Source organism: Ranitomeya imitator, chromosome 4 (assembly GCF_032444005.1).
Source record: "Ranitomeya imitator isolate aRanImi1 chromosome 4, aRanImi1.pri, whole genome shotgun sequence".
Classification (NCBI taxonomy): Eukaryota; Metazoa; Chordata; class Amphibia; order Anura; family Dendrobatidae; genus Ranitomeya; species Ranitomeya imitator.
The window spans coordinates 715,341,814-715,367,746 of record NC_091285.1 but is presented as its reverse complement, the minus strand read 5'-3'; the positions used below and the strand labels follow the sequence as shown (position 1 = coordinate 715,367,746).

Below are 25,933 nucleotides of genomic sequence, written 5' to 3'. Positions count from 1 at the left end.
ACCCCGACAGTAAGAGGAGGAGACGAAAAACTGAACCCTGACAGTAAGAGGAGGAGACCTAGGACTGAACCCTGAGGAATCATGACAGTAAGAGGAGACGTAATGACTGATCCCTGAGGAATCTCGACAGTAAGAGGAGGGGACCTAAGACTGAGCCCTGAGGAACCCCAACAGTAAGAGGAGGAGACCTAGGACTGAACCCTGAGGAACCCCCAACAGTAAGAGGAGGGGCCCTAGGACTGAGCCCTGAGGAACCCTGACAGAAAGAGGAGACCTACGACTGAAACCTGAGGAACCTCGACAGTAAACGGAGACCTAGGACTGAACCCTGAGGAATCCCGACAGTAAGAGGAGGAGACCAAAGACTGAACCTTGATGAAACCCAACAGTAAGAGGAGCAGACCTAGGACTGATCCCTGAGGAACCTCGACAGTAAGATCAGGAGACGAAAAACTGAACCCTGAGGAAACCCGACAGTAAGAGGCGACCTAGGACTGAACCCTGAGGAACCTCGACAGTAAGAGGAGACCTGGGACTGAATACTGGGGAACCCGAACAGTAAGAGGAGGGTCCCTAGGACTAATCCCTGAGGAACCCCGACAGTAAGAGGAGGAGACCTAGGACTGAGCCCTGAGGAACACTGACAGTAAGAGATGAAAAACTGAACCCTGAGGAACCCCGACAGTAAGAGGAGACCTAGGACTGAGCCCTGAGGAACCCCAACAGTAAGAGATGAAAAACTGAACCCTGAGGGACCCCGACAGTAAGAGGAGGAGACCTAGGACTGATCCCTGAGGAACTCCAACAGTAAGAGAAGGAGCACTAAGACTGAACTCTGAGGAACCCCAACAGTAAAAGGAGACCTAGGACTAATCCCTGAGGAACCCCCACAGTAAGAGAAGAAGCACTAAGACTGAACTCTGAGGAACCCCAACAGTAAAAGGAGACCTAGGACTAATCCCTGAGGAACCCCAACAGTAAGAGAAGGAGACCTAGGACTGAGCCCCAACAGTAAGAGGAGACCTAGGACTGATCCCTGAGGAACCCCAACAGTAAGAGGAGGAGACCTAGGACTGAGCCCCGACAGTAAGAGAAGACCTTGGACTGATCCCTGAGGAACCACGACAGTAAGAGAAGACCTAAGACTGAACCCTGAAGAACCCCCAACAGTAAGAAGAGGGGCCCTAGGACTGAACCCTGAGGAACCGCGACAGAAAGAGGAGACCTAGGACTGAACCCTGAGGAACCCTCTAACAGTAAGAGGAGGAGACCTAGGACTGAACACTGAGGAACCCCGACAGTAAGAGGAGACCTAGGACTCAACCCTGAGGAACCCCGACAGTAAGAGGAGGGGACCAAGGTCTGATCCCTGAAGAAACTGGACAGTAAGAGGAGACCTCGAACTGAACCCTGAGGAAACCCAACAGTAAGAGGAGCAGACCTAGGACTGATCCCTGAAGAACCCCGACAGTAAGAGGAGGAGACGAAAAACTGAACCCTGAGAAACTCGACAGTAAGAGGAGACCTAATGACTGATCCCTGAGCGCTCTGAGGAGAAGCTCATTCCCCAAGTTCCTTATATATGTAAGGACCAATCACTTCACGGCTCTCATACAGGAAATTATGGGAAAAATAAAGCCATACAATCTAATTGGTTGCTATAGGCCACACCCCCTCTACTGGACAAATGAGAGCTGAGATCTGACTGGCTTCCAAGGAAAAGATTCCAAGAAAAAAAATGATTGGTTGCTTTGGATGACAACATATGATTGTTCAGATAAAAGCTGCATTCTGAGTGGTCAGGTATCAGGATTTGTGATTGGCCCCTTCTTCCTGACTGATGGGGGAGCTCCAGCCCCCAGCCCAATGCCCCCTGCAGCCCCCAGCCCAATGTCCCCAGCAGCCTCCAGCCCAATGTCCCCAGCAGCCCCCAGCCCAATGTCCCCAGCAGCCCCCAGCCCAATGTCCCCAGCAGCCCCCAGCCCAATGTCCTCAGCAGCCCCCAGCCCAATGTCCTCAGCAGCCTCCAGCCCAGTGTCCCCAGCAGCCTCCAGCCCAGTGTCCCCAGCAGCCTCCAGCCCAATGTCCCCAGCAGCCCCCAGCCAAATGTCCCCAGCAGCCTCCAGCCCAATGTCCTCAGCAGCCTCCAGCCCAATGTCCCCAGCAGTCTCCAGCCCAATGTCCTCAGCAGCCTCCAGCCCAATGTCCTCAGCAGCCTCCAGCCCAATGTCCTCAGCAGCCTCCAGCCCAATGTCCTCAGCAGCCTCCAGCCCAATGTCCTCAGCAGCCTCCAACCCAATGTCCTCAGCAGCCCCCAGCCCAATGTCCCCAGCAGCCTCCAGCCCAATGTCCTCAGCAGCCTCCAGCCCAATGTCCCCAGCAGCCTCCAGCCCAATGTCCCCAGCAGCCTCCAGCCCAGTGTCCCCAGCAGCCCCCAGCCCAATGTCCCCAGCAGCCCCCAGCCCAATGTCCTCAGCAGCCCCCAGCCCAATGTCCCCAGCAGCCTCCAGCCCAATGTCCCCTACAGCCTCCAGCCCAATGTCCTCAGCAGCCTCCAGCCCAATGTCCCCAGCAGCCCCCAGCCCAATGTCCCCAGCAGCCCCCAGCCCAATGTCCCCAGCAGCCTCCAGCCCCCAGCCCAGTGTCCCCAGCAGCCCACAGCCCAATGTCCCCAGCAGCCTCCAGCCCAATGACCCCAGCAGCCCCCAGCCCAATGTCCCCAGCAGCCTCCAGCCTAATGTCCCCAGCAGCCTCCAGCCCAATGTCCCCAGCAGCCTCCAGCCCAATGTCCCCTGCAGCCTCCAGCCCAATGTCCCCAGCAGCCCCCAGCAGCCTCCAGCCCAATGTCCCCAGCAGCCCCCAGCCCAATGTCCCCAGCAGCCTCCAGCCCAATGTCCCCAGCAGCCTCCAGCCCAATGTCCCCTACAGCCTCCAGCCCAATGTCCCCAGCAGCCTCCAACCCAATGTCCTCAGCAGCCTCCAGCCCAATGTCCTCAGCAGCCCCCAGCCCAATGTCCCCAGCAGCCTCCAGCCCAATGTCCCCTACAGCCTCCAGCCCAATGTCCCCAGCAGCCCCCAGCCCAATGTCCTCAGCAGCCCCCAGCCCAATGTCCCCAGCCCAATGTCCTCAGCAGCCCCCAGCCCAATGTCCCCAGCAGCCTCCAGCCCAATGTCCCCTACAGCCTCCAGCCCAATGTCCCCAGCCCTATGTCCTCAGCAGCCCCCAGCCCAATGCCCCCTGCAGCCCCCAGCCCAATGTCCCCAGCAGTCTCCAGCCCAATGTCCCCTACAGCCTCCAGCCCAATGTCCCCAGCAGTCTCCAGCCCAATGTCCCCTACAGCCTCCAGCCCTATGTCCTCAGCAGCCTCCAGCCCAATGTCCCCAGCAGCCCCCAGCCCAATGCCCCCTGCAGCCTCCAGCCCAATGTCCTCAGCAGCCTCCAGCCCAATGTCCTCAGCAGCCCCCAGCCCAATGTCCCCTACAGCCTCCAGCCCAATGTCCCCAGCAGCCCCCAGCCCTATGTCCTCAGCAGCCCCCAGCCCAATGCCCCCTGCAGCCCCCAGCCCAATGTCCCCAGCAGTCTCCAGCCCAATGTCCCCTACAGCCTCCAGCCCAATGTCCCCAGCAGCCTCCAGCCCAATGCCCCCTGCAGCCCCCAGCCCAATGTCCCCAGCAGTCTCCAGCCCAATGTCCCCTACAGCCTCCAGCCCAATGTCCCCAGCAGCCCCCAGCCCTATGTCCTCAGCAGCCTTCAGCCCAATGTCCCCAGCAGCCCCCAGCCCAATGCCCCCTGCAGCCTCCAGCCCAATGTCCTCAGCAGCCTCCAGCCCAATGTCCTCAGCAGCCCCCAGCCCAATGTCCCCTACAGCCTCCAGCCCAATGTCCCCAGCAGCCCCCAGCCCTATGTCCTCAGCAGCCCCCAGCCCTATGCCCCCTACAGCCTCCAGCCCAATGTCCCCAGCAGCCTCCAGCCCAATGTCCCCAGCAGCCTCCAGCCCAATGTCCCCAGCAGCCCCCAGCCCAATGTCCCCAGCAGCCTCCAGCCTCCAGCCCAGTGTCCCCAGCAGCCTCCAGCCCAATGTCCCCAGCAGCCTCCAGCCCAATGTCCCCAGCAGCCTCCAGCCCAATGTCCCCAGCAGCCTCCAGCCCAATGTCCTCAGCAGCCTCCAGCCCAATGTCCCCAGCAGCCTCCAGCCCAATGTCCTCAGCAGCCCCCAGCCCAATGTCCCCAGCAGCCTCCAGCCCAATGTCCTCAGCAGCCTCCAGCCCAATGTCCCCTACAGCCTCCAGCCCAATGTCCTCAGCAGCCTCCAGCCCAGTGTCCCCTACAGCCTCCAGCCCAATGTCCCCAGCAACCTCCAGCCTCCAGCCCAATGTCCTCAGCAGCCTCCAGTCCTCAGCAGCCTCCAGCCCAGTGTCCCCAGCAGCCTCCAGCCCAATGTCCCCAGCAGCCCCCAGCCCAATGTCCCGTACAGCCTCCAGCCCAATGTCCCCAGCAGCCCCCAGCCCTATGTCCTCAGCAGCCCCCAGCCCATTGCCCCCTGCAGCCCCCAGCCCAATGTCCCCAGCAGCCTCCAGCCCAATGTCCTCAGCAGCCTCCAGCCCAATGTCCCCTACAGCCTCCAGCCCAATGTCCTCAGCAGCCTCCAGCCCAATGTCCCCAGCAACCTCCAGCCTCCAGCCCAATGTCCTCAGCAGCCTCCAGTCCTCAGCAGCCTCCAGCCCAGTGTCCCCAGCAGCCTCCAGCCCAATGTCCCCAGCAGCCCCCAGCCCAATATCCCGTACAGCCTCCAGCCCAATGTCCCCAGCAGCCCCCAGCCCTATGTCCTCAGCAGCCCCCAGCCCAATGCACCCTGCAGCCCCCAGCCCAATGTCCCCAGCAGCCTCCAGCCCAATGTCCCCAGCAGCCTCCAGCCCAATGTCCCCAGCAGCCCCCAGCCCAATGTCCTCAGCAGCCTCCAGCCCAATGTCCCCAGCAGCCTCCAGCCCCCAGCCCAGTGTCCCCAGCAGCCCCCAGCCCAATGTCCCCAGCAGCCTCCAGCCCAGTGTCCCCAGCAGCCTCCAGCCCAATGTCCCCAGCAGCCTCCAGCCCCCAGCCCAGTGTCCCCAGCAGCCTCCAGCCCAATGTCCCCAGCAGCCCCCAGCCCAATGTCCCCAGCAGGCTCCAGCCCCCAGCCCAGTGTCCCCAGCAGCCTCCAGCCCAATGTCCCCAGCAGCCTCCAGCCCAATGTCCCCAGCAGCCTCCAGCACAATGTCCCCAGCAGCCCCCAGCCCAATGTCCTCAGCAGCCCCCAGCCCAATGTCCTCAGCAGCCTCCAGCCCAATGTCCCCAGCAGCCCCCAGCCCAATGTCCCCAGCAGCCCCCAGCCCAATGTCCCCAGCAACCTCCAGCCCAATGTCCCCAGCAGCCCCCAGCCCAATGTCCCCAGCAGCCCCCAGCCCAATGCCCCCTGCAGCCCCCAGCCCAATGTCCCCAGCAGTCTCCAGCCCAATGTCCCCTACAGCCTACAGCCCAATGTCCCCTACAGCCTCCAGCCCAATGTCCTCAGCAGCCCCCAGCCCAATGTCCCCTACAGCCTCCAGCCCAATGTCCCCAGCAGCCCCCAGCCCTATGTCCTCAGCAGCCCCCAGCCCAATGCCCCCTGCAGCCCCCAGCCCAATGTCCCCAGCAGCCTCCAGCCCAATGTCCCCTACAGCCTCCAGCCCAATGTCCCCAGCAGTCTCCAGCCCAATGTCCCCTACAGCCTCCAGCCCAATGTCCCCAGCAGCCCCCAGCCCAATGCCCCCTGCAGCCCCCAGCCCAATGTCCCCAGCAGCCTCCAGCCCTATGTCCTCAGCAGCCCCCAGCCCAATGCCCCCTGCAGCCCCCAGCCCAATGTCCCCAGCAGCCTCCAGCCTAATGTCCCCTACAGCCTCCAGCCCAATGTCCCCAGCAGCCTCCAGCCCAATGTCCCCAGCAGCCTCCAGCCCAATGTCCTCAGCAGCCTCCAACCCAGTGTCCCCAGCAACCTCCAGCCTCCAGCCCAATGTCCCCAGCAGCCTGCAGCCTCCAGCCCAATGTCCTCAGCAGCCTCCAGTCCTCAGCAGCCTCCAGCCCAGTGTCCCCAGCAGCCTCCAGCCCAATGTCCCCAGCAGCCCCCAGCCCAATGTCCCCAGCAGCCCCCAGCCCAATGTCCCCAGCAGCCTCCAGCCCAATGTCCCCAGCAGCCTCCAGCCCAATGTCCCCAGCAGCCTCCAGCCCAATGTCCCCAGCAGCCTCCAGCCCAATGTCCCCAGCAGCCTCCAGCCCAATGTCCTCAGCAGCCTCCAGTCCTCAGCAGCCTCCAGCCCAGTGTCCCCAGCAGCCTCCAGCCCAATGTCCCCAGCAGCCCCCAGCCCAATGTCCCCAGCAGCCTCCAGCCCAATGTCCCCAGCAGCCCCCAGCCCAATGTCCTCAGCAGCCTCCAGCCCAATGTCCCCAGCAGCCTCCAGCCTCCAGCCCAATGTCCCCAGCAGCCCCCAGCCCAATGTCCCCAGCAGCCCCCAGCCCAGTGTCCCCAGCAGCCTCCAGCCCAATGTCCCCAGCAGCCTCCAGCCCAATGTCCCCAGCAGCCCCCAGCCCAATGTCCCCAGCAGCCCCCAGCCCAATGTCCCCTACAGCCTCCAGCCCAATGTCCCCAGCAGCCCCCAGCCCAATGTCCCCAGCAGCCTCCAGCCCAATGTCCCCAGCAGCCCCCAGCCCAATGTCCCCAGCAGCCTCCAGCCCAATGTCCCCAGCAGCCTCCAGCCCAATGTCCCCAGCAGCCTCCAGCCCAATGTCCCCAGCAGCCTCCAGCCTCCAGCCCAATGTCCCCAGCAGCCTCCAGCCCAATGTCCCCAGCAACCTCCAGCCCAATGTCCCCAGCAACCCCCAGCCCAATGTCCCCAGCAGCCTCCAGCCCAATGTCCCCAGCAGCCTCCAGCCTCCAGCCCAATGTCCCCAGCAGCCCCCAGCCCAATGTCCTCAGCAGCCTCCAGTCCTCAGCAGCCTCCAGCCCAGTGTCCCCAGCAGCCTCCAGCCCAATGTCCCCAGCAGCCCCCAGCCCAATGTCCTCAGCAGCCTCCAGCCCAATGTCCCCAGCAGCCCCCAGCCCAATGTCCCCAGCAGCCTCCAGCCCAATGTCCCCAGCAGCCTCCAGCCCAATGTCCCAAGCAGCCCCCAGCCCAATGTCCCCAGCAGCCTCCAGCCCAATGTCCCAAGCAGCCCCCAGCCCAATGCCCCCTGCAGCCCCCAGCCCAATGTCCCCAGCAGCCTCCAGCCCAATGTCCCCAGCAGCCTCCAGCCCAATGTCCCCAGCAGCCCCCAGCCCAATGTCCTCAGCAGCCTCCAGTCCTCAGCAGCCTCCAGCCCAGTGTCCCCAGCAGCCTCCAGCCCAATGTCCCCAGCAGCCCCCAGCCCAATGTCCTCAGCAGCCTCCAGCCCAATGTCCCCAGCAGCCTCCAGCCCAATGTCCCCAGCAGCCCCCAGCCCAATGTCCCAAGCAGCCCCCAGCCCAATGTCCCCAGCAGCCTCCAGCCCAATGTCCCAAGCAGCCCCCAGCCCAATGCCCCCTGCAGCCCCCAGCCCAATGTCCCCAGCAGCCTCCAGCCCAGTGTCCCCAGCAGCCCCCAGCCCAATGTCCCCAGCAGCCTCCAGCCCAGTGTCCCCAGCAGCCTCCAGCCCAATGCCCCCTGCAGCCCCCAGCCCAGTGTCCCCAGCAGCCTCCAGCCCAATGCCCCCTGCAGCCCCCAGCCCAATGTCCCCAGCAGCCTCCAGCCCAGTGTCCCCAGCAGCCCCCAGCCCAATGTCCCCAGCAGCCCCCAGCCCAATGTCCTCAGCAGCCTCCAGTCCTCAGCAGCCTCCAGCCCAGTGTCCCCAGCAGCCTCCAGCCCAATGTCCCCAGCAGCCCCCAGCCCAATGTCCTCAGCAGCCTCCAGCCCAATGTCCCCAGCAGCCTCCAGCCCAATGTCCCCAGCAGCCCCCAGCCCAATGTCCCCAGCAGCCTCCAGCCCAATGTCCCCAGCAGCCTCCAGCCCAATGTCCCAAGCAGCCCCCAGCCCAATGTCCCCAGCAGCCTCCAGCCCAATGTCCCAAGAAGCCCCCAGCCCAATGCCCCCTGCAGCCCCCAGCCCAATGTCCCCAGCAGCCTCCAGCCCAGTGTCCCCAGCAGCCCCCAGCCCAATGTCCCCAGCAGCCTCCAGCCCAGTGTCCCCAGCAGCCTCCAGCCCAATGTCCCCAGCAGCCTCCAGCCCAATGTCCCCAGCAGCCCCCAGCCCAATGTCCCCAGCAGCCTCCAGCCCAGTGTCCCCAGCAGCCCCCAGCCCAATGTCCTCAGCAGCCTCCAGCCCAATGTCCCCTGCAGCCTCCAGCCCAATGTCCCCAGCAGCCTCCAGCCCAATGTCCCCTGCAGCCTCCAGCCCAATGTCCCCAGCAGCCTCCAGCCCAATGTCCTCCGCAGCCTCCAGCCCAATGTCCCCAGCAGCCTCCAGCCCAATGTCCCCAGCAGCCCCCAGCCCAATGTCCCCAGCAGCCCCCAGCCCAATGTCCCCAGCAGCCTCCAGCCCAATGTCCCCAGCAGCCTCCAGCCCAATGTCCCAAGCAGCCCCCAGCCCAATGCCCCCTGCAGCCCCCAGCCCAATGTCCCCAGCAGCCTCCAGCCCAATGTCCCCAGCAGCCTCCAGCCCAATGCCCCCTGCAGCCCCCAGCCCAATGTCCCAAGCAGCCCCCAGCCCAATGCCCCCTGCAGCCCCCAGCCCAATGTCCCCAGCAGCCCCCAGCCCAATGTCCTCAGCAGCCTCCAGCCCAATGTCCCCAGCAGCCTCCAGCCCAATGTCCCCTGCAGCCCCCAGCCCAATGTCCTCAGCAGCCTCCAGCCCAATGCCCCCTGCAGCCCCCAGCCCAATGTCCCCAGCAGCCTCCAGCCCAATGTCCCCAGCAGCCTCCAGCCCAATGCCCCCTGCAGCCCCCAGCCCAATGTCCCCAGCAGCCTCCAGCCCAATGTCCCCAGCAGCCTCCAGCCCAATGTCCCCTGCAGCCTCCAGCCCAATGTCCCCAGCAGCCTCCAGCCCAATGTCCCCAGCAGCCTCCAGCCCAGTGTCCCCAGCAGCCTCCAGCCCAGTGTCCCCAGCAGCCTCCAGCCCCCAGACCAGTTCCCTCCAGCACAGGTTCTCGAGGTCTGTCAGACCGGCTCAGCCGCAGGTTGTGTGCGGTGTCTGCTGCCCTCTAGTGGTGAAGTGGCGCACAATCAGCGCTTTTAGTTTTTCAGGTTGTCTCTATGTGACGCATGCGTAGTACGCTCTTTACCTACCATTACGTTCTGATTATGCGCGGCTGTTACCGTCTTCGCGCAGGCGCATTTCAGTTTTGACCGGGAATCTGGAGAGAGTAAAGAAACGGCATGCTGGAGAAAAAACTGTCAGGTGAGGCCGGTGCCGGCAGCGGGGGGAGCACTGACTGCCGTGTACAGCACCGGGGACAGGGCGTGTATCTTACGGGAAGCGCCCGGGGTCAGAGGTCAATGTCCGGTCACGTGATTACTGTGTATCTAACAGCTGATGTGTGATACTCTGCACAGCAGACTACGGGCCTCATGTGCTGCTGAGCCGTGTATCTAATCCCATCATGTGACACTGACTGCAGAGCCGCGTGTCATCCTGCTCTTGTGGTACGCTCTGCTGTATCTCAGCTTCCATCGTGTGGTACCGTATCTCATCCCCCTCCGTATCTCATCCCCCTCCGTATCTCATCCCCCTCCGTATCTCATCCCCCTCCGTATCTCATCCCCCTCCGTATCTCGTCCCCCTCCGTATCTCGTCCCCCTCCGTATCTCGTCCCCCTCCGTATCTCGTCCCCCTCCGTATCTCGTCCCCCTCCGTATCTCGTCCCCCTCCGTATCTCATCCCACCTCCGTATCTCATCCCCCTCCGTATCTCATCCCCCTCCGTATCTCATCCCCCTCCGTATCTCATCCCCCTCCGTATCTCGTCCCCCTCCGTATCTCGTCCCCCTCCGTATCTCGTCCCCCTCCGTATCTCGTCCCCCTCCGTATCTCATCCCACCTCCGTATCTCATCCCCCTCCGTATCTCGTCCCCCTCCGTATCTCATCCCACCTCCGTATCTCATCCCACCTCCGTATCTCATCCCTCGCTGTATCCCATCCCTCGCTGTATCTCATCCCTCGCTGTATCCCATCCCTCGCTGTATCCCATCCCTCGCTGTATCTCATCCCTCGCTGTATCCCATCCCTCGCTGTATCTCATCCCTCCCCATATCTCATCCCTCCCCGTATCTCATCCCTCGCTGTATCTCATCCCTCGCTGTATCCCATCCCTCGCTGTATCCCATCCCTCCCCGTATCTCATCCCTCGCTGTATCTCATCCCTCCCCGTATCTCATCCCTCGCTGTATCTCATCCCTCCCCGTATCTCATCCCTCCCCGTATCTCATCCCTCGCTGTATCTCATCCCTCGCTGTATCTCATCCCTCGCTGTATCCCATCCCTCGCTGTATCCCATCCCTCGCTGTATCTCATCCCTCGCTGTATCTCATCCCTCCCCGTATCTCATCCCTCCCCGTATCTCATCCCTCGCTGTATCTCATCCCTCGCTGTATCTCATCCCTCGCTGTATCTCATCCCTCCCTGTATCTCATCCCTCGCTGTATCTCATCCCTCGCTGTATCTCATCCCTCGCTGTATCTCATCCCTCCCTGTATCTCATCCCTCCCCGTATCTCATCCCTCGCTGTATCTCATCCCTCGCCGTATCTCATCCCTCGCCGTATCTCATCCCTCCCCGTATCTCATCCCTCGCTGTATCTCATCCCTCCCTGTATCTCATCCCTCCCTGTATCTCATCCCTCGCTGTATCTCATCCCTCGCTGTATCTCATCCCTCGCTGTATCTCATCCCTCGCTGTATCTCATCCCTCGCTGTATCTCATCCCTCCCCGTATCTCATCCCTCCCCGTATCTCATCCCTCGCCGTATCCCATCCCTCGCCGTATCCCATCCCTCGCTGTATCCCATCCCTCGCTGTATCCCATCCCTCGCTGTATCCCATCCCTCGCTGTATCTCATCCCTCGCTGTATCTCATCCCTCGCCGTATCTCATCCCTCCCCGTATCTCATCCCTCCCCGTATCTCATCCCTCGCTGTATCTCATCCCTCGCTGTATCTCATCCCTCGCTGTATCTCATCCCTCGCTGTATCTCATCCCTCGCTGTATCCCATCCCTCGCTGTATCTCATCCCTCGCCGTATCTCATCCCTCGCCGTATCTCATCCCTCGCCGTATCTCATCCCTCCCTGTATCTCATCCCTCCCTGTATCTCATCCCTCCCTGTATCTCATCCCTCCCTGTATCCCATCCCTCGCCGTATCCCATCCCTCGCCGTATCCCATCCCTCGCCGTATCCCATCCCTCGCCGTATCCCATCCCTCGCCGTATCCCATCCCTCGCCGTATCCCATCCCTCCCCGTATCTCATCCCTCCCCGTATCTCATCCCTCCCCGTATCTCATCCCTCCCCGTATCTCATCCCTCCCCGTATCTCATCCCTCCCCGTATCTCATCCCTCCCCGTATCTCATCCCTCCCCGTATCTCATCCCTCCCCGTATCTCATCCCTCCCCGTATCTCATCCCTCCCCGTATCCCATCCCTCGCCGTATCCCATCCCTCGCCGTATCCCATCCCTCGCCGTATCTCATCCCTCGCCGTATCTCATCCCTCGCCGTATCTCATCCCTCCCCGTATCCCATCCCTCGCCGTATCCCATCCCTCGCCGTATCCCATCCCTCGCCGTATCCCATCCCTCCCCGTATCTCATCCCTCCCCGTATCTCATCCCTCCCCGTATCTCATCCCTCCCCGTATCTCATCCCTCCCCGTATCTCATCCCTCCCCGTATCTCATCCCTCCCCGTATCTCATCCCTCCCCGTATCTCATCCCTCCCCGTATCTCATCCCTCCCCGTATCTCATCCCTCCCCGTATCTCATCCCTCCCCGTATCTCATCCCTCCCCGTATCTCATCCCTCCCCGTATCTCATCCCTCCCCGTATCTCATCCCTCCCCGTATCTCATCCCTCGCCGTATCTCATCCCTCCCCGTATCTCATCCCTCCCCGTATCTCATCCCTCCCCGTATCTCATCCCTCCCCGTATCTCATCCCTCCCCGTATCTCATCCCTCCCCGTATCCCATCCCTCCCCGTATCCCATCCCTCGCCGTATCCCATCCCTCGCCGTATCTCATCCCTCGCCGTATCTCATCCCTCCCCGTATCTCATCCCTCCCCGTATCTCATCCCTCCCCGTATCTCATCCCTCCCCGTATCTCATCCCTCCCCGTATCTCATCCCTCCCCGTATCCCATCCCTCGCCGTATCCCATCCCTCGCCGTATCCCATCCCTCGCCGTATCTCATCCCTCCCCGTATCTCATCCCTCCCCGTATCTCATCCCTCGCCGTATCTCATCCCTCGCCGTATCTCATCCCTCGCCGTATCTCATCCCTCGCCGTATCTCATCCCTCGCCGTATCTCATCCCTCCCCGTATCTCATCCCTCCCCGTATCTCATCCCTCCCCGTATCTCATCCCTCCCCGTATCTCATCCCTCCCCGTATCTCATCCCTCCCCGTATCTCATCCCTCCCCGTATCTCATCCCTCCCCGTATCTCATCCCTCCCCGTATCTCATCCCTCGCCGCATCTCATCCCTCGCCGCATCTCATCCCTCGCCGCATCTCATCCCTCGCCGCATCTCATCCCTCGCCGCATCCCATCCCTCGCCGTATCCCATCCCTCGCCGTATCCCATCCCTCGCCGTATCCCATCCCTCGCCGTATCCCATCCCTCGCCGTATCCCATCCCTCGCCGTATCCCATCCCTCGCCGTATCCCATCCCTCGCCGTATCCCATCCCTCGCCGTATCCCATCCCTCGCCGTATCCCATCCCTCGCCGTATCCCATCCCTCGCCGTATCCCATCCCTCGCCGTATCCCATCCCTCGCCGTATCCCATCCCTCGCCGTATCCCATCCCTCGCCGTATCCCATCCCTCGCCGTATCCCATCCCTCGCCGTATCCCATCCCTCGCCGTATCCCATCCCTCGCCGTATCCCATCCCTCGCCGTATCCCATCCCTCGCCGTATCCCATCCCTCGCCGTATCCCATCCCTCGCCGTATCCCATCCCTCGCCGTATCCCATCCCTCGCCGTATCCCATCCCTCGCCGTATCTCATCCCTCGCCGTATCTCATCCCTCGCCGTATCTCATCCCTCGCCGTATCTCATCCCTCGCCGTATCTCATCCCTCGCCGTATCTCATCCCTCGCCGTATCTCATCCCTCGCCGTATCCCATCCCTCGCCGTATCCCATCCCTCCCCGTATCCCATCCCTCCCCGTATCCCATCCCTCCCCGTATCCCATCCCTCCCCGTATCCCATCCCTCCCCGTATCCCATCCCTCCCCGTATCCCATCCCTCCCCGTATCCCATCCCTCCCCGTATCTCATCCCTCCCCGTATCTCATCCCTCCCCGTATCTCATCCCTCGCCGCATCTCATCCCTCGCCGCATCTCATCCCTCGCCGCATCTCATCCCTCGCCGCATCTCATCCCTCGCCGTATCCCATCCCTCGCCGTATCCCATCCCTCGCCGTATCCCATCCCTCGCCGTATCCCATCCCTCGCCGTATCCCATCCCTCGCCGTATCCCATCCCTCGCCGTATCCCATCCCTCGCCGTATCCCATCCCTCGCCGTATCCCATCCCTCGCCGTATCCCATCCCTCGCCGTATCCCATCCCTCGCCGTATCCCATCCCTCGCCGTATCCCATCCCTCGCCGTATCCCATCCCTCGCCGTATCCCATCCCTCGCCGTATCCCATCCCTCGCCGTATCCCATCCCTCGCCGTATCCCATCCCTCGCCGTATCCCATCCCTCGCCGTATCCCATCCCTCGCCGTATCCCATCCCTCGCCGTATCTCATCCCTCGCCGTATCTCATCCCTCGCCGTATCTCATCCCTCCCCGTATCTCATCCCTCCCCGTATCCCATCCCTCGCCGTATCCCATCCCTCGCCGTATCCCATCCCTCGCCGTATCCCATCCCTCGCCGTATCCCATCCCTCGCCGTATCCCATCCCTCGCCGTATCCCATCCCTCGCCGTATCCCATCCCTCGCCGTATCCCATCCCTCGCCGTATCCCATCCCTCGCCGTATCCCATCCCTCGCCGTATCCCATCCCTCGCCGTATCCCATCCCTCGCCGTATCCCATCCCTCGCCGTATCTCATCCCTCGCCGTATCTCATCCCTCGCCGTATCCCATCCCTCGCCGTATCCCATCCCTCGCCGTATCCCATCCCTCGCCGTATCCCATCCCTCCCCGTATCTCATCCCTCCCCGTATCTCATCCCTCCCCGTATCTCATCCCTCCCCGTATCTCATCCCTCCCCGTATCTCATCCCTCCCCGTATCTCATCCCTCCCCGTATCTCATCCCTCCCCGTATCTCATCCCTCCCCGTATCTCATCCCTCCCCGTATCTCATCCCTCCCCGTATCTCATCCCTCCCCGTATCTCATCCCTCCCCGTATCTCATCCCTCCCCGTATCTCATCCCTCCCCGTATCTCATCCCTCCCCGTATCTCATCCCTCGCCGTATCTCATCCCTCCCCGTATCTCATCCCTCCCCGTATCTCATCCCTCCCCGTATCTCATCCCTCCCCGTATCTCAGCCCTCCCCGTATCTCATCCCTCCCCGTATCCCATCCCTCCCCGTATCCCATCCCTCGCCGTATCCCATCCCTCGCCGTATCTCATCCCTCGCCGTATCTCATCCCTCCCCGTATCTCATCCCTCCCCGTATCTCATCCCTCCCCGTATCTCATCCCTCCCCGTATCTCATCCCTCCCCGTATCTCATCCCTCCCCGTATCCCATCCCTCGCCGTATCCCATCCCTCGCCGTATCCCATCCCTCGCCGTATCTCATCCCTCCCCGTATCTCATCCCTCCCCGTATCTCATCCCTCGCCGTATCTCATCCCTCGCCGTATCTCATCCCTCGCCGTATCTCATCCCTCGCCGTATCTCATCCCTCGCCGTATCTCATCCCTCCCCGTATCTCATCCCTCCCCGTATCTCATCCCTCCCCGTATCTCATCCCTCCCCGTATCTCATCCCTCCCCGTATCTCATCCCTCCCCGTATCTCATCCCTCCCCGTATCTCATCCCTCCCCGTATCTCATCCCTCCCCGTATCTCATCCCTCGCCGCATCTCATCCCTCGCCGCATCTCATCCCTCGCCGCATCTCATCCCTCGCCGCATCTCATCCCTCGCCGCATCCCATCCCTCGCCGCATCCCATCCCTCGCCGCATCCCATCCCTCGCCGTATCCCATCCCTCGCCGTATCCCATCCCTCGCCGTATCCCATCCCTCGCCGTATCCCATCCCTCGCCGTATCCCATCCCTCGCCGTATCCCATCCCTCGCCGTATCCCATCCCTCGCCGTATCCCATCCCTCGCCGTATCCCATCCCTCGCCGTATCCCATCCCTCGCCGTATCCCATCCCTCGCCGTATCCCATCCCTCGCCGTATCCCATCCCTCGCCGTATCCCATCCCTCGCCGTATCCCATCCCTCGCCGTATCCCATCCCTCGCCGTATCCCATCCCTCGCCGTATCCCATCCCTCGCCGTATCCCATCCCTCGCCGTATCCCATCCCTCGCCGTATCCCATCCCTCGCCGTATCCCATCCCTCGCCGTATCCCATCCCTCGCCGTATCCCATCCCTCGCCGTATCTCATCCCTCGCCGTATCTCATCCCTCGCCGTATCTCATCCCTCGCCGTATCTCATCCCTCGCCGTATCTCATCCCTCGCCGTATCTCATCCCTCGCCGTATCTCATCCCTCGCCGTATCCCATCCCTCGCCGTATCCCATCCCTCCCCGTATCCCATCCCTCCCCGTATCCCATCCCTCCCCGTATCCCATCCCTCCCCGTATCCCATCCCTCCCCGTATCCCATCCCTCCCCGTATCCCATCCCTCCCCGTATCCCATCCCTCCCCGTATCTCATCCCTCCCCGTATCTCATCCCTCCCCGTATCTCATCCCTCGCCGCATCTCATCCCTCGCCGCATCTCATCCCTCGCCGCATCTCATCCCTCGCCGCATCTCATCCCTCGCCGTATCCCATCCCTCGCCGTATCCCATCCCTCGCCGTATCCCATCCCTCGCCGTATCCCATCCCTCGCCGTATCCCATCCCTCGCCGTATCCCATCCCTCGCCGTATCCCATCCCTCGCCGTATCCCATCCCTCGCCGTATCCCATCCCTCGCCGTATCCCATCCCTCGCCGTATCCCATCCCTCGCCGTATCCCATCCCTCGCCGTATCCCATCCCTCGCCGTATCCCATCCCTCGCCGTATCCCATCCCTCGCCGTATCCCATCCCTCGCCGTATCCCATCCCTCGCCGTATCCCATCCCTCGCCGTATCCCATCCCTCGCCGTATCCCATCCCTCGCCGTATCCCATCCCTCGCCGTATCCCATCCCTCGCCGTATCCCATCCCTCGCCGTATCCCATCCCTCGCCGTATCCCATCCCTCGCCGTATCCCATCCCTCGCCGTATCTCATCCCTCGCCGTATCTCATCCCTCGCCGTATCTCATCCCTCGCCGTATCTCATCCCTCGCCGTATCTCATCCCTCGCCGTATCTCATCCCTCGCCGTATCTCATCCCTCGCCGTATCCCATCCCTCGCCGTATCCCATCCCTCCCCGTATCCCATCCCTCCCCGTATCCCATCCCTCCCCGTATCCCATCCCTCCCCGTATCCCATCCCTCCCCGTATCCCATCCCTCCCCGTATCCCATCCCTCCCCGTATCCCATCCCTCCCCGTATCCCATCCCTCCCCGTATCCCATCCCTCCCCGTATCCCATCCCTCCCCGTATCCCATCCCTCCCCGTATCCCATCCCTCCCCGTATCCCATCCCTCCCCGTATCCCATCCCTCCCCGTATCCCATCCCTCCCCGTATCCCATCCCTCGCCGTATCCCATCCCTCGCCGTATCCCATCCCTCGCCGTATCCCATCCCTCGCCGTATCCCATCCCTCGCCGTATCCCATCCCTCGCCGTATCCCATCCCTCGCCGTATCCCATCCCTCGCCGTATCCCATCCCTCGCCGTATCCCATCCCTCGCCGTATCCCATCCCTCGCCGTATCCCATCCCTCGCCGTATCCCATCCCTCGCCGTATCCCATCCCTCGCCGTATCCCATCCCTCGCCGTATCCCATCCCTCGCCGTATCCCATCCCTCGCCGTATCTCATCCCTCGCCGTATCTCATCCCTCGCCGTATCTCATCCCTCGCCGTATCTCATCCCTCGCCGTATCTCATCCCTCCCCGTATCTCATCCCTCCCCGTATCTCATCCCTCCCCGTATCCCATCCCTCGCCGTATCCCATCTCTCGCCGTATCCCATCCCTCGCCGTATCCCATCCCTCGCCGTATCCCATCCCTCGCCGTATCCCATCCCTCGCCGTATCTCATCCCTCGCCGTATCTCATCCCTCGCCGTATCTCATCCCTCGCCGTATCTCATCCCTCCCCGTATCTCATCCCTCGCCGTATCCCATCCCTCGCCGTATCCCATCCCTCGCCGTATCCCATCCCTCGCCGTATCCCATCCCTCGCCGTATCCCATCCCTCGCCGTATCCCATCCCTCGCCGTATCCCATCCCTCGCCGTATCCCATCCCTCGCCGTATCCCATCCCTCGCCGTATCCCATCCCTCGCCGTATCCCATCCCTCGCCGTATCCCATCCGTATCTCATCCCTCCCCGTATCTCATCCCTCCCCGTATCTCATCCCTCCCCGTATCTCATCCCTCGCCGTATCTCATCCCTCCCCGTATCTCATCCCTCGCCGTATCTCATCCCTCGCCGTATCTCATCCCTCGCCGTATCTCATCCCTCCCCGTATCTCATCCCTCGCTGTATCTCATCCCTCCCCGTATCTCATCCCTCGCCGTATCTCATCCCTCCCCGTATCTCATCCCTCCCCGTATCTCATCCCTCGCCGTATCTCATCCCTCCCCGTATCTCATCCCTCCCCGTATCTCATCCCTCCCCGTATCCCATCCCTCCCCGTATCCCATCCCTCCCCGTATCCCATCCCTCCCCGTATCCCATCCCTCCCCGTATCCCATCCCTCCCCGTATCCCATCCCTCCCCGTATCCCATCCCTCCCCGTATCCCATCCCTCCCCGTATCCCATCCCTCCCCGTATCCCATCCCTCCCCGTATCCCATCCCTCCCCGTATCCCATCCCTCCCCGTATCCCATCCCTCCCCGTATCCCATCCCTCCCCGTATCCCATCCCTCCCCGTATCCCATCCCTCCCCGTATCCCATCCCTCCCCGTATCCCATCCCTCCCCGTATCCCATCCCTCCCCGTATCCCATCCCTCCCCGTATCCCATCCCTCCCCGTATCCCATCCCTCCCCGTATCCCATCCCTCCCCGTATCCCATCCCTCCCCGTATCCCATCCCTCCCCGTATCCCATCCCTCCCCGTATCCCATCCCTCCCCGTATCCCATCCCTCGCCGTATCCCATCCCTCGCCGTATCCCATCCCTCGCCGTATCCCATCCCTCGCCGTATCCCATCCCTCGCCGTATCCCATCCCTCGCCGTATCCCATCCCTCCCCGTATCCCATCCCTCCCCGTATCCCATCCCTCCCCGTATCTCATCCCTCCCCGTATCTCATCCCTCCCCGTATCTCATCCCTCCCCGTATCTCATCCCTCCCCGTATCTCATCCCTCCCCGTATCTCATCCCTCCCCGTATCTCATCCCTCGCCGTATCTCATCCCTCCCCGTATCTCATCCCTCCCCGTATCTCATCCCTCCCCGTATCTCATCCCTCCCCGTATCTCATCCCTCCCCGTATCTCATCCCTCCCCGTATCTCATCCCTCCCCGTATCTCATCCCTCCCCGTATCTCATCCCTCGCCGTATCCCATCCCTCGCCGTATCCCATCCCTCGCCGTATCCCATCCCTCGCCGTATCCCATCCCTCGCCGTATCCCATCCCTCGCCGTATCCCATCCCTCCCCGTATCTCATCCCTCCCCGTATCTCATCCCTCCCCGTATCTCATCCCTCCCCGTATCTCATCCCTCCCCGTATCTCATCCCTCCCCGTATCTCATCCCTCCCCGTATCTCATCCCTCCCCGTATCTCATCCCTCCCCGTATCTCATCCCTCCCCGTATCTCATCCCTCCCCGTATCTCATCCCTCCCCGTATCTCATCCCTCCCCGTATCTCATCCCTCCCCGTATCTCATCCCTCCCCGTATCTCATCCCTCCCCGTATCTCATCCCTCCCCGTATCTCATCCCTCCCCGTATCTCATCCCTCCCCGTATCCCATCCCTCGCCGTATCCCATCCCTCGCCGTATCCCATCCCTCGCCGTATCTCATCCCTCGCCGTATCTCATCCCTCGCCGTATCTCATCCCTCGCCGTATCTCATCCCTCGCCGTATCTCATCCCTCGCCGTATCTCATCCCTCGCCGTATCCCATCCCTCGCCGTATCCCATCCCTCGCCGTATCCCATCCCTCGCCGTATCTCATCCCTCCCCGTATCTCATCCCTCCCCGTATCCCATCCCTCCCCGTATCCCATCCCTCCCCGTATCCCATCCCTCCCCGTATCCCATCCCTCCCCGTATCCCATCCCTCCCCGTATCCCATCCCTCCCCGTATCCCATCCCTCCCCGTATCCCATCCCTCCCCGTATCCCATCCCTCCCCGTATCCCATCCCTCCCCGTATCCCATCCCTCCCCGTATCCCATCCCTCCCCGTATCCCATCCCTCCCCGTATCCCATCCCTCGCCGTATCCCATCCCTCGCCGTATCCCATCCCTCGCCGTATCCCATCCCTCGCCGTATCCCATCCCTCGCCGTATCCCATCCCTCGCCGTATCCCATCCCTCCCCGTATCTCATCCCTCCCCGTATCTCATCCCTCCCCGTATCTCATCCCTCCCCGTATCTCATCCCTCCCCGTATCTCATCCCTCCCCGTATCTCATCCCTCCCCGTATCTCATCCCTCCCCGTATCTCATCCCTCCCCGTATCTCATCCCTCCCCGTATCTCATCCCTCCCCGTATCTCATCCCTCCCCGTATCTCATCCCTCCCCGTATCTCATCCCTCCCCGTATCTCATCCCTCCCCGTATCTCATCCCTCCCCGTATCTCATCCCTCCCCGTATCTCATCCCTCCCCGTATCTCATCCCTCCCCGTATCTCATCCCTCCCCGTATCTCATCCCTCGCCGTATCCCATCCCTCGCCGTATCCCATCCCTCGCCGTATCCCATCCCTCGCCGTATCTCATCCCTCGCCGTATCTCATCCCTCGCCGTATCTCATCCCTCGCCGTATCTCATCCCTCGCCGTATCTCATCCCTCGCCGTATCCCATCCCTCGCCGTATCCCATCCCTCGCCGTATCCCATCCCTCGCCGTATCCCATCCCTCGCCGTATCTCATCCCTCCCCGTATCTCATCCCTCCCCGTATCTCATCCCTCCCCGTATCTCATCCCTCCCCGTATCTCATCCCTCCCCGTATCTCATCCCTCCCCGTATCTCATCCCTCCCCGTATCTCATCCCTCCCCGTATCTCATCCCTCCCCGTATCTCATCCCTCCCCGTATCTCATCCCTCCCCGTATCTCATCCCTCCCCGTATCTCATCCCTCCCCGTATCTCATCCCTCCCCGTATCTCATCCCTCCCCGTATCTCATCCCTCGCCGTATCTCATCCCTCCCCGTATCTCATCCCTCGCCGTATCTCATCCCTCCCCGTATCTCATCCCTCCCCGTATCTCATCCCTCCCCGTATCTCATCCCTCGCTGTATCCCATCCCTCGCTGTATCTCATCCCTCGCTGTATCTCATCCCTCCCCGTATCTCATCCCTCCCCGTATCTCATCCCTCCCCGTATCTCATCCCTCCCCGTTTCTCATCCCTCCCCGTTTCTCATCCCTCGCTGTTTCTCATCCCTCGCTGTTTCTCATCCCTCCCCGTATCTCATCCCTCGCTGTTTCTCATCCCTCGCCGCATCTCATCCCTCGCCGCATCTCATCCCTCGCCGCATCTCATCCCTCGCCGCATCTCATCCCTCGCCGCATCTCATCCCTCGCCGCATCTCATCCCTCGCCGCATCTCATCCCTCGCCGCATCTCATCCCTCGCCGCATCTCATCCCTCGCCGCATCTCATCCCTCGCCGCATCTCATCCCTCGCCGCATCTCATCCCTCGCCGCATCTCATCCCTCGCCGCATCTCATCCCTCGCCGCATCTCATCCCTCGCCGCATCTCATCCCTCGCCGCATCTCATCCCTCGCCGCATCTCATCCCTCGCCGCATCTCATCCCTCGCCGCATCTCATCCCTCGCCGCATCTCATCCCTCGCCGCATCTCATCCCTCGCCGCATCTCATCCCTCGCCGCATCTCATCCCTCGCCGTATCCCATCCCTCGCCGCATCTCATCCCTCGCCGCATCTCATCCCTCGCCGCATCTCATCCCTCGCCGCATCTCATCCCTCGCCGTATCTCATCCCTCGCCGTATCTCATCCCTCGCCGTATCTCATCCCTCGCCGTATCTCATCCCTCGCCGTATCTCATCCCTCGCCGTATCTCATCCCTCGCCGTATCCCATCCCTCGCCGTATCCCATCCCTCGCCGTATCCCATCCCTCGCCGTATCTCATCCCTCGCCGTATCCCATCCCTCGCCGTATCTCATCCCTCGCCGTATCTCATCCCTCGCCGTATCTCATCCCTCGCCGTATCTCATCCCTCGCCGTATCTCATCCCTCCCCGTATCTCATCCCTCCCCGTATCTCATCCCTCCCCGTATCTCATCCCTCGCCGTATCTCATCCCTCGCCGTATCTCATCCCTCGCCGTATCTCATCCCTCGCCGTATCTCATCCCTCGCCGTATCTCATCCCTCCCCGTATCTCATCCCTCCCCGTATCTCATCCCTCCCCGTATCTCATCCCTCCCCGTATCTCATCCCTCGCTGTATCTCATCCCTCGCTGTATCTCATCCCTCGCTGTATCTCATCCCTCCCCGTATCTCATCCCTCGCCGTATCTCATCCCTCGCCGTATCTCATCCCTCGCCGTATCTCATCCCTCGCCGTATCTCATCCCTCGCCGTATCTCATCCCTCCCCGTATCTCATCCCTCGCCGTATCTCATCCCTCGCCGTATCTCATCCCTCGCCGTATCTCATCCCTCCCCGTATCTCATCCCTCGCCGTATCTCATCCCTCGCCGTATCTCATCCCTCGCCGTATCTCATCCCTCGCCGTATCTCATCCCTCGCCGTATCTCATCCCTCGCCGTATCTCATCCCTCGCCGTATCTCATCCCTCCCCGTATCTCATCCCTCGCCGTATCTCATCCCTCCCCGTATCTCATCCCTCCCCGTATCTCATCCCTCGCCGTATCTCATCCCTCGCCGTATCTCATCCCTCCCCGTATCTCATCCCTCCCCGTATCTCATCCCTCGCCGTATCTCATCCCTCGCCGTATCTCATCCCTCGCCGTATCTCATCCCTCGCCGTATCTCATCCCTCGCCGTATCTCATCCCTCGCCGTATCTCATCCCTCGCCGTATCTCATCCCTCGCCGTATCTCATCCCTCGCCGTATCTCATCCCTCGCCGTATCTCATCCCTCGCCGTATCTCATCCCTCGCCGTATCTCATCCCTCGCCGTATCTCATCCCTCGCCGTATCTCATCCCTCGCTGTATCCCATCCCTCGCCGTATCTCATCCCTCGCCGTATCTCATCCCTCGCTGTATCTCATCCCCACAGTGCGCTCCAATGACCCCTCGCAGCGGCGGGTGTTGGACTCGGCCACGCGGCAGCGGCGTCTGACCCGGCAGCTGGAGGCGCTGGAGAAGGACAACTTCCAGGACGACCCTCACGCCAACCTCCCCCAGCTGAAGAGGCTGCCGCAGTTCGATGACGACCACGAGACGGGTGAGGACACGAGCTGCAGCCGCTTCCCATGGGGCCGGGTGGGATGTCTTCCTGAGCAGCGGTGCTGGACGAGAGGAGAACTCCCATCCTCCGCACATGATGGGTGATGCTGTAGTGTAATCTCAGGAGCAGCGAGAGCGCTGCTGCCACCTGGTGGTAGAAAAGCGGAATAACGGCCGTCATTACATCCATAGGGAAGAAGAAGAAGAAAACGCGCGGCGATCACTTCAAGCTGCGATTCCGCAAGAACTTCCAGGCGCTTCTGGAGGAGCAGGTGGGTGTCACCTTATTGTCACCCTGCTGGGGGTGGGCTTACAGCCCCCGGTGTCACCCTGCTGGGGGTGGGCTCACAGCCCCCGGTGTCACCCTGCTGGGGGTGGGCTCACAGCCCCCGGTGTCACCCTGCTGGGGGTGGGCTCACAGCCCCTGGTGTCACCCTGCTGGGGGCGGGCACACAGCACTCTACTCTCACCCTGCTAGGGGCGGGGTCTCACCCCCCTTCTCTCGCCCTGCAGGGGGCGGGGCCACACTCTGCTGACATTTGCTGTCTTGCAGAACCTGAGCGTCTCGGAGGGTCCTAACTACCTGACCGCCTGCTCCCCGGCCTCCGGCTTCCCGCAGCGTCACTTCTGCTCGGTGTGCGGCTTCCCCTCGCACTACTGCTGTGTGTCCTGCGGGGCGCGCTACTGCTGTGTGAAGTGTCTTGGGACTCACCAGGAGACCAGGTGAGGAAGCTCTGCCCTCCTTGCTCCTCCCCCTTGTCACTGATGTCCCCTTTAACCCTTCCTTGTCTGTGTCGCAGGTGCCTGAAGTGGACGGTGTGACGGCAGCGGTGGCCGAGCCTTTCCTGTAAATATGTTGATTTGTGTTTGGAGCTTTTATTTCTCAATAAACCTCAATGTTTTGTGAAGTTTCTCCGGTGCCGCGGATCTCACGGTAGAATTATCTGTGTGCCAGCAATGTGGCCTCCACCGCCATGTGGGCGGCAAGCGGTGGGGCTCCTGTTCTACCACGATAGAGATATATACCATATACACTGCTCAGAAAAATAAGGGGAACACTAAAATCCCACCTCCTAGATATCGCTGCATGAAATATTACAGCTGTAAATCTTTATTCATTGCATAGTGGAATGTGTTGAGAACAATAAACCTAAAAATGATCAACGTAAATCACAACTAATATCCCACGGAGGTCTGGAGTTGGAATGATGCTCAAAATCAAAGTGGAAAATGAAGTTACAGGCTGATCCAACTTCAGTGGAAATGCCTCAAGACAATGAAAAGATGCTCAGTAGTGTGTGTGGCCTCCACGTGCCTGTATGACCTCCCTACAACACCTGGGCATGCTCCTGATGAGGTGGCGGATGGTCTCCTGAGGAATCTCCTCCCGGACCTGGACTAAAGCATCCGCCAACTCCTGGACAGTCTGTGGTGTAACGTGACGTTGGTGGATGGAGCGAGACATGATGTCCCAGATGTGTTCAATCGGATTCAGGTCTGGGGAACGGGCGGCCAGTCCATAGCTTCAATGCCTTCATCTTGCAGGAACTGCTGACACACTCCAGCCACATGAGGTCTGGCATGGTCCTGCATTAGGAGGAACCCAGGGCCAACCGCACCAGCATATGGCCTCACAAGGGGTCTGAGGATCTCATCTCGGTACCTAATGGCAGTCAGGCTACCTCTGGCGAGCACATGGAGGGCTGTGTGGCCCTCCAAAGAAATGCCACCCCACACCATTACTGACCCACTGCCAAACTGGTCATGCTGAAGGATGTTGCAGGCAGCAGATCGCTCTCCACGGCGTCTCCAGACTCTGCCACGTCTGTCACACGTGCTCAGTGTGAACCTGTTTTCATCTGTGAAGAGCACAGGGCACCAGTGGTGAATTTGCCAATTCTGGTGTTCTGTGGCAAATGCCAAGCGTCCTGCACGGTGTTGGGCTGTGAGCACAACCCCCACTTGTGGACGTTGGGCCCTCAGACCATCCTCATGGAGTCGGTTTCTAACCGTTTGTGCAGACACATGCACATTTGTGGCCCGCTGGAGGTCATTTTGCAGAGTTCTGGCAGTGCTCCTCCTGTTCCTCCTTCCACAAAGGCGGAGGTAGCGGTTCCGCTGCTGGATTGTTGCCCTCCTACGGCCCCCTCCACGTCTCCTGGTGTACTGGCCTGTCTCCTGGTAGCGCCTCCAGCCTCTGGACACTACGCTGATAGACACAGCAAATCTTCTTGCCACAGCTCGCATTGATGTGCCATCCTGGATGAGCTGCACTACCTGAGCTACTTGTGTGGGTTGTAGAGTCCGTCTCATGCTACCACGAGTGTGAAAGCACAACCAACATTCAAAAGTGACCAAAACATCAGCCAGAAAGCATTGGTACTGAGATGTGATCTGTGGTCCCCACCTGCAGAACCACTCCTTTATTGAGGGTGTCTGGATAATTGCCAATAATTTCCATCTTGTCTATTCCATTTGCACAACATGTGACATTGATTGTCAATCAGTGTTGCCTCCTAAGTGGACAGTTTGATTTCACAGAAGTTTGATTTTCTTGGCGTTAAATTCTGTTGTTTAAGTGTTCCCTTTATTTTTTGAGCAGTGTATATTAGATATATATATATATATATAGAGAGAGAGAGATATAGATACACACTTAGGCAGGCTTCACACTAGCGTTCGGCAAGGCTGCGGCCGGCAGCCTTCTTCCTCCATCAAGCCACGCCCACTGCCACGCCTCTTGTTTCAGCTCCGCATGCGTCTGCATGCGTCCTGCGTACCCTATCTTTAACATTGGGCACGCAGGCCATGCGGACGCCTTCACATGTTTTGAAGCTGCGCCAACCGCAAAAAAATCCTAACGTTGCGTTTT

At 61.3% G+C, this 25,933-nt stretch overlaps 1 protein-coding gene across 1 annotated transcript; it reads left to right on the top strand.

Annotated features, from left to right (window-relative positions):
• The first annotated feature begins 9,291 nt into the window (after positions 1-9,291).
• On the top strand, positions 9,292-23,973 carry ZNHIT1 (zinc finger HIT-type containing 1). The gene is made up of 5 exons (XM_069767500.1): positions 9,292-9,417; positions 22,892-23,059; positions 23,254-23,333; positions 23,615-23,784; positions 23,862-23,973. The coding sequence occupies exons 1-5, from the start codon at positions 9,396-9,398 to the stop codon at positions 23,881-23,883; spliced, it is 462 nt and encodes a 153-aa protein (XP_069623601.1). The 5' UTR covers positions 9,292-9,395; the 3' UTR covers positions 23,884-23,973.
• Positions 23,974-25,933: the final 1,960 nt, after the last annotated feature.

Coding starts and splice junctions, on each gene's coding strand:
- ZNHIT1 (XM_069767500.1), top strand. CDS start 9,396: ATGCTGGAGAAAAAACTGTCAG. Junction 9,418..22,891: donor GCTGGAGAAAAAACTGTCAG/GTGAGGCCGGTG, acceptor TCATCCCCACAG/TGCGCTCCAATGACCCCTCG. Junction 23,060..23,253: donor CGATGACGACCACGAGACGG/GTGAGGACACGA, acceptor TTACATCCATAG/GGAAGAAGAAGAAGAAAACG.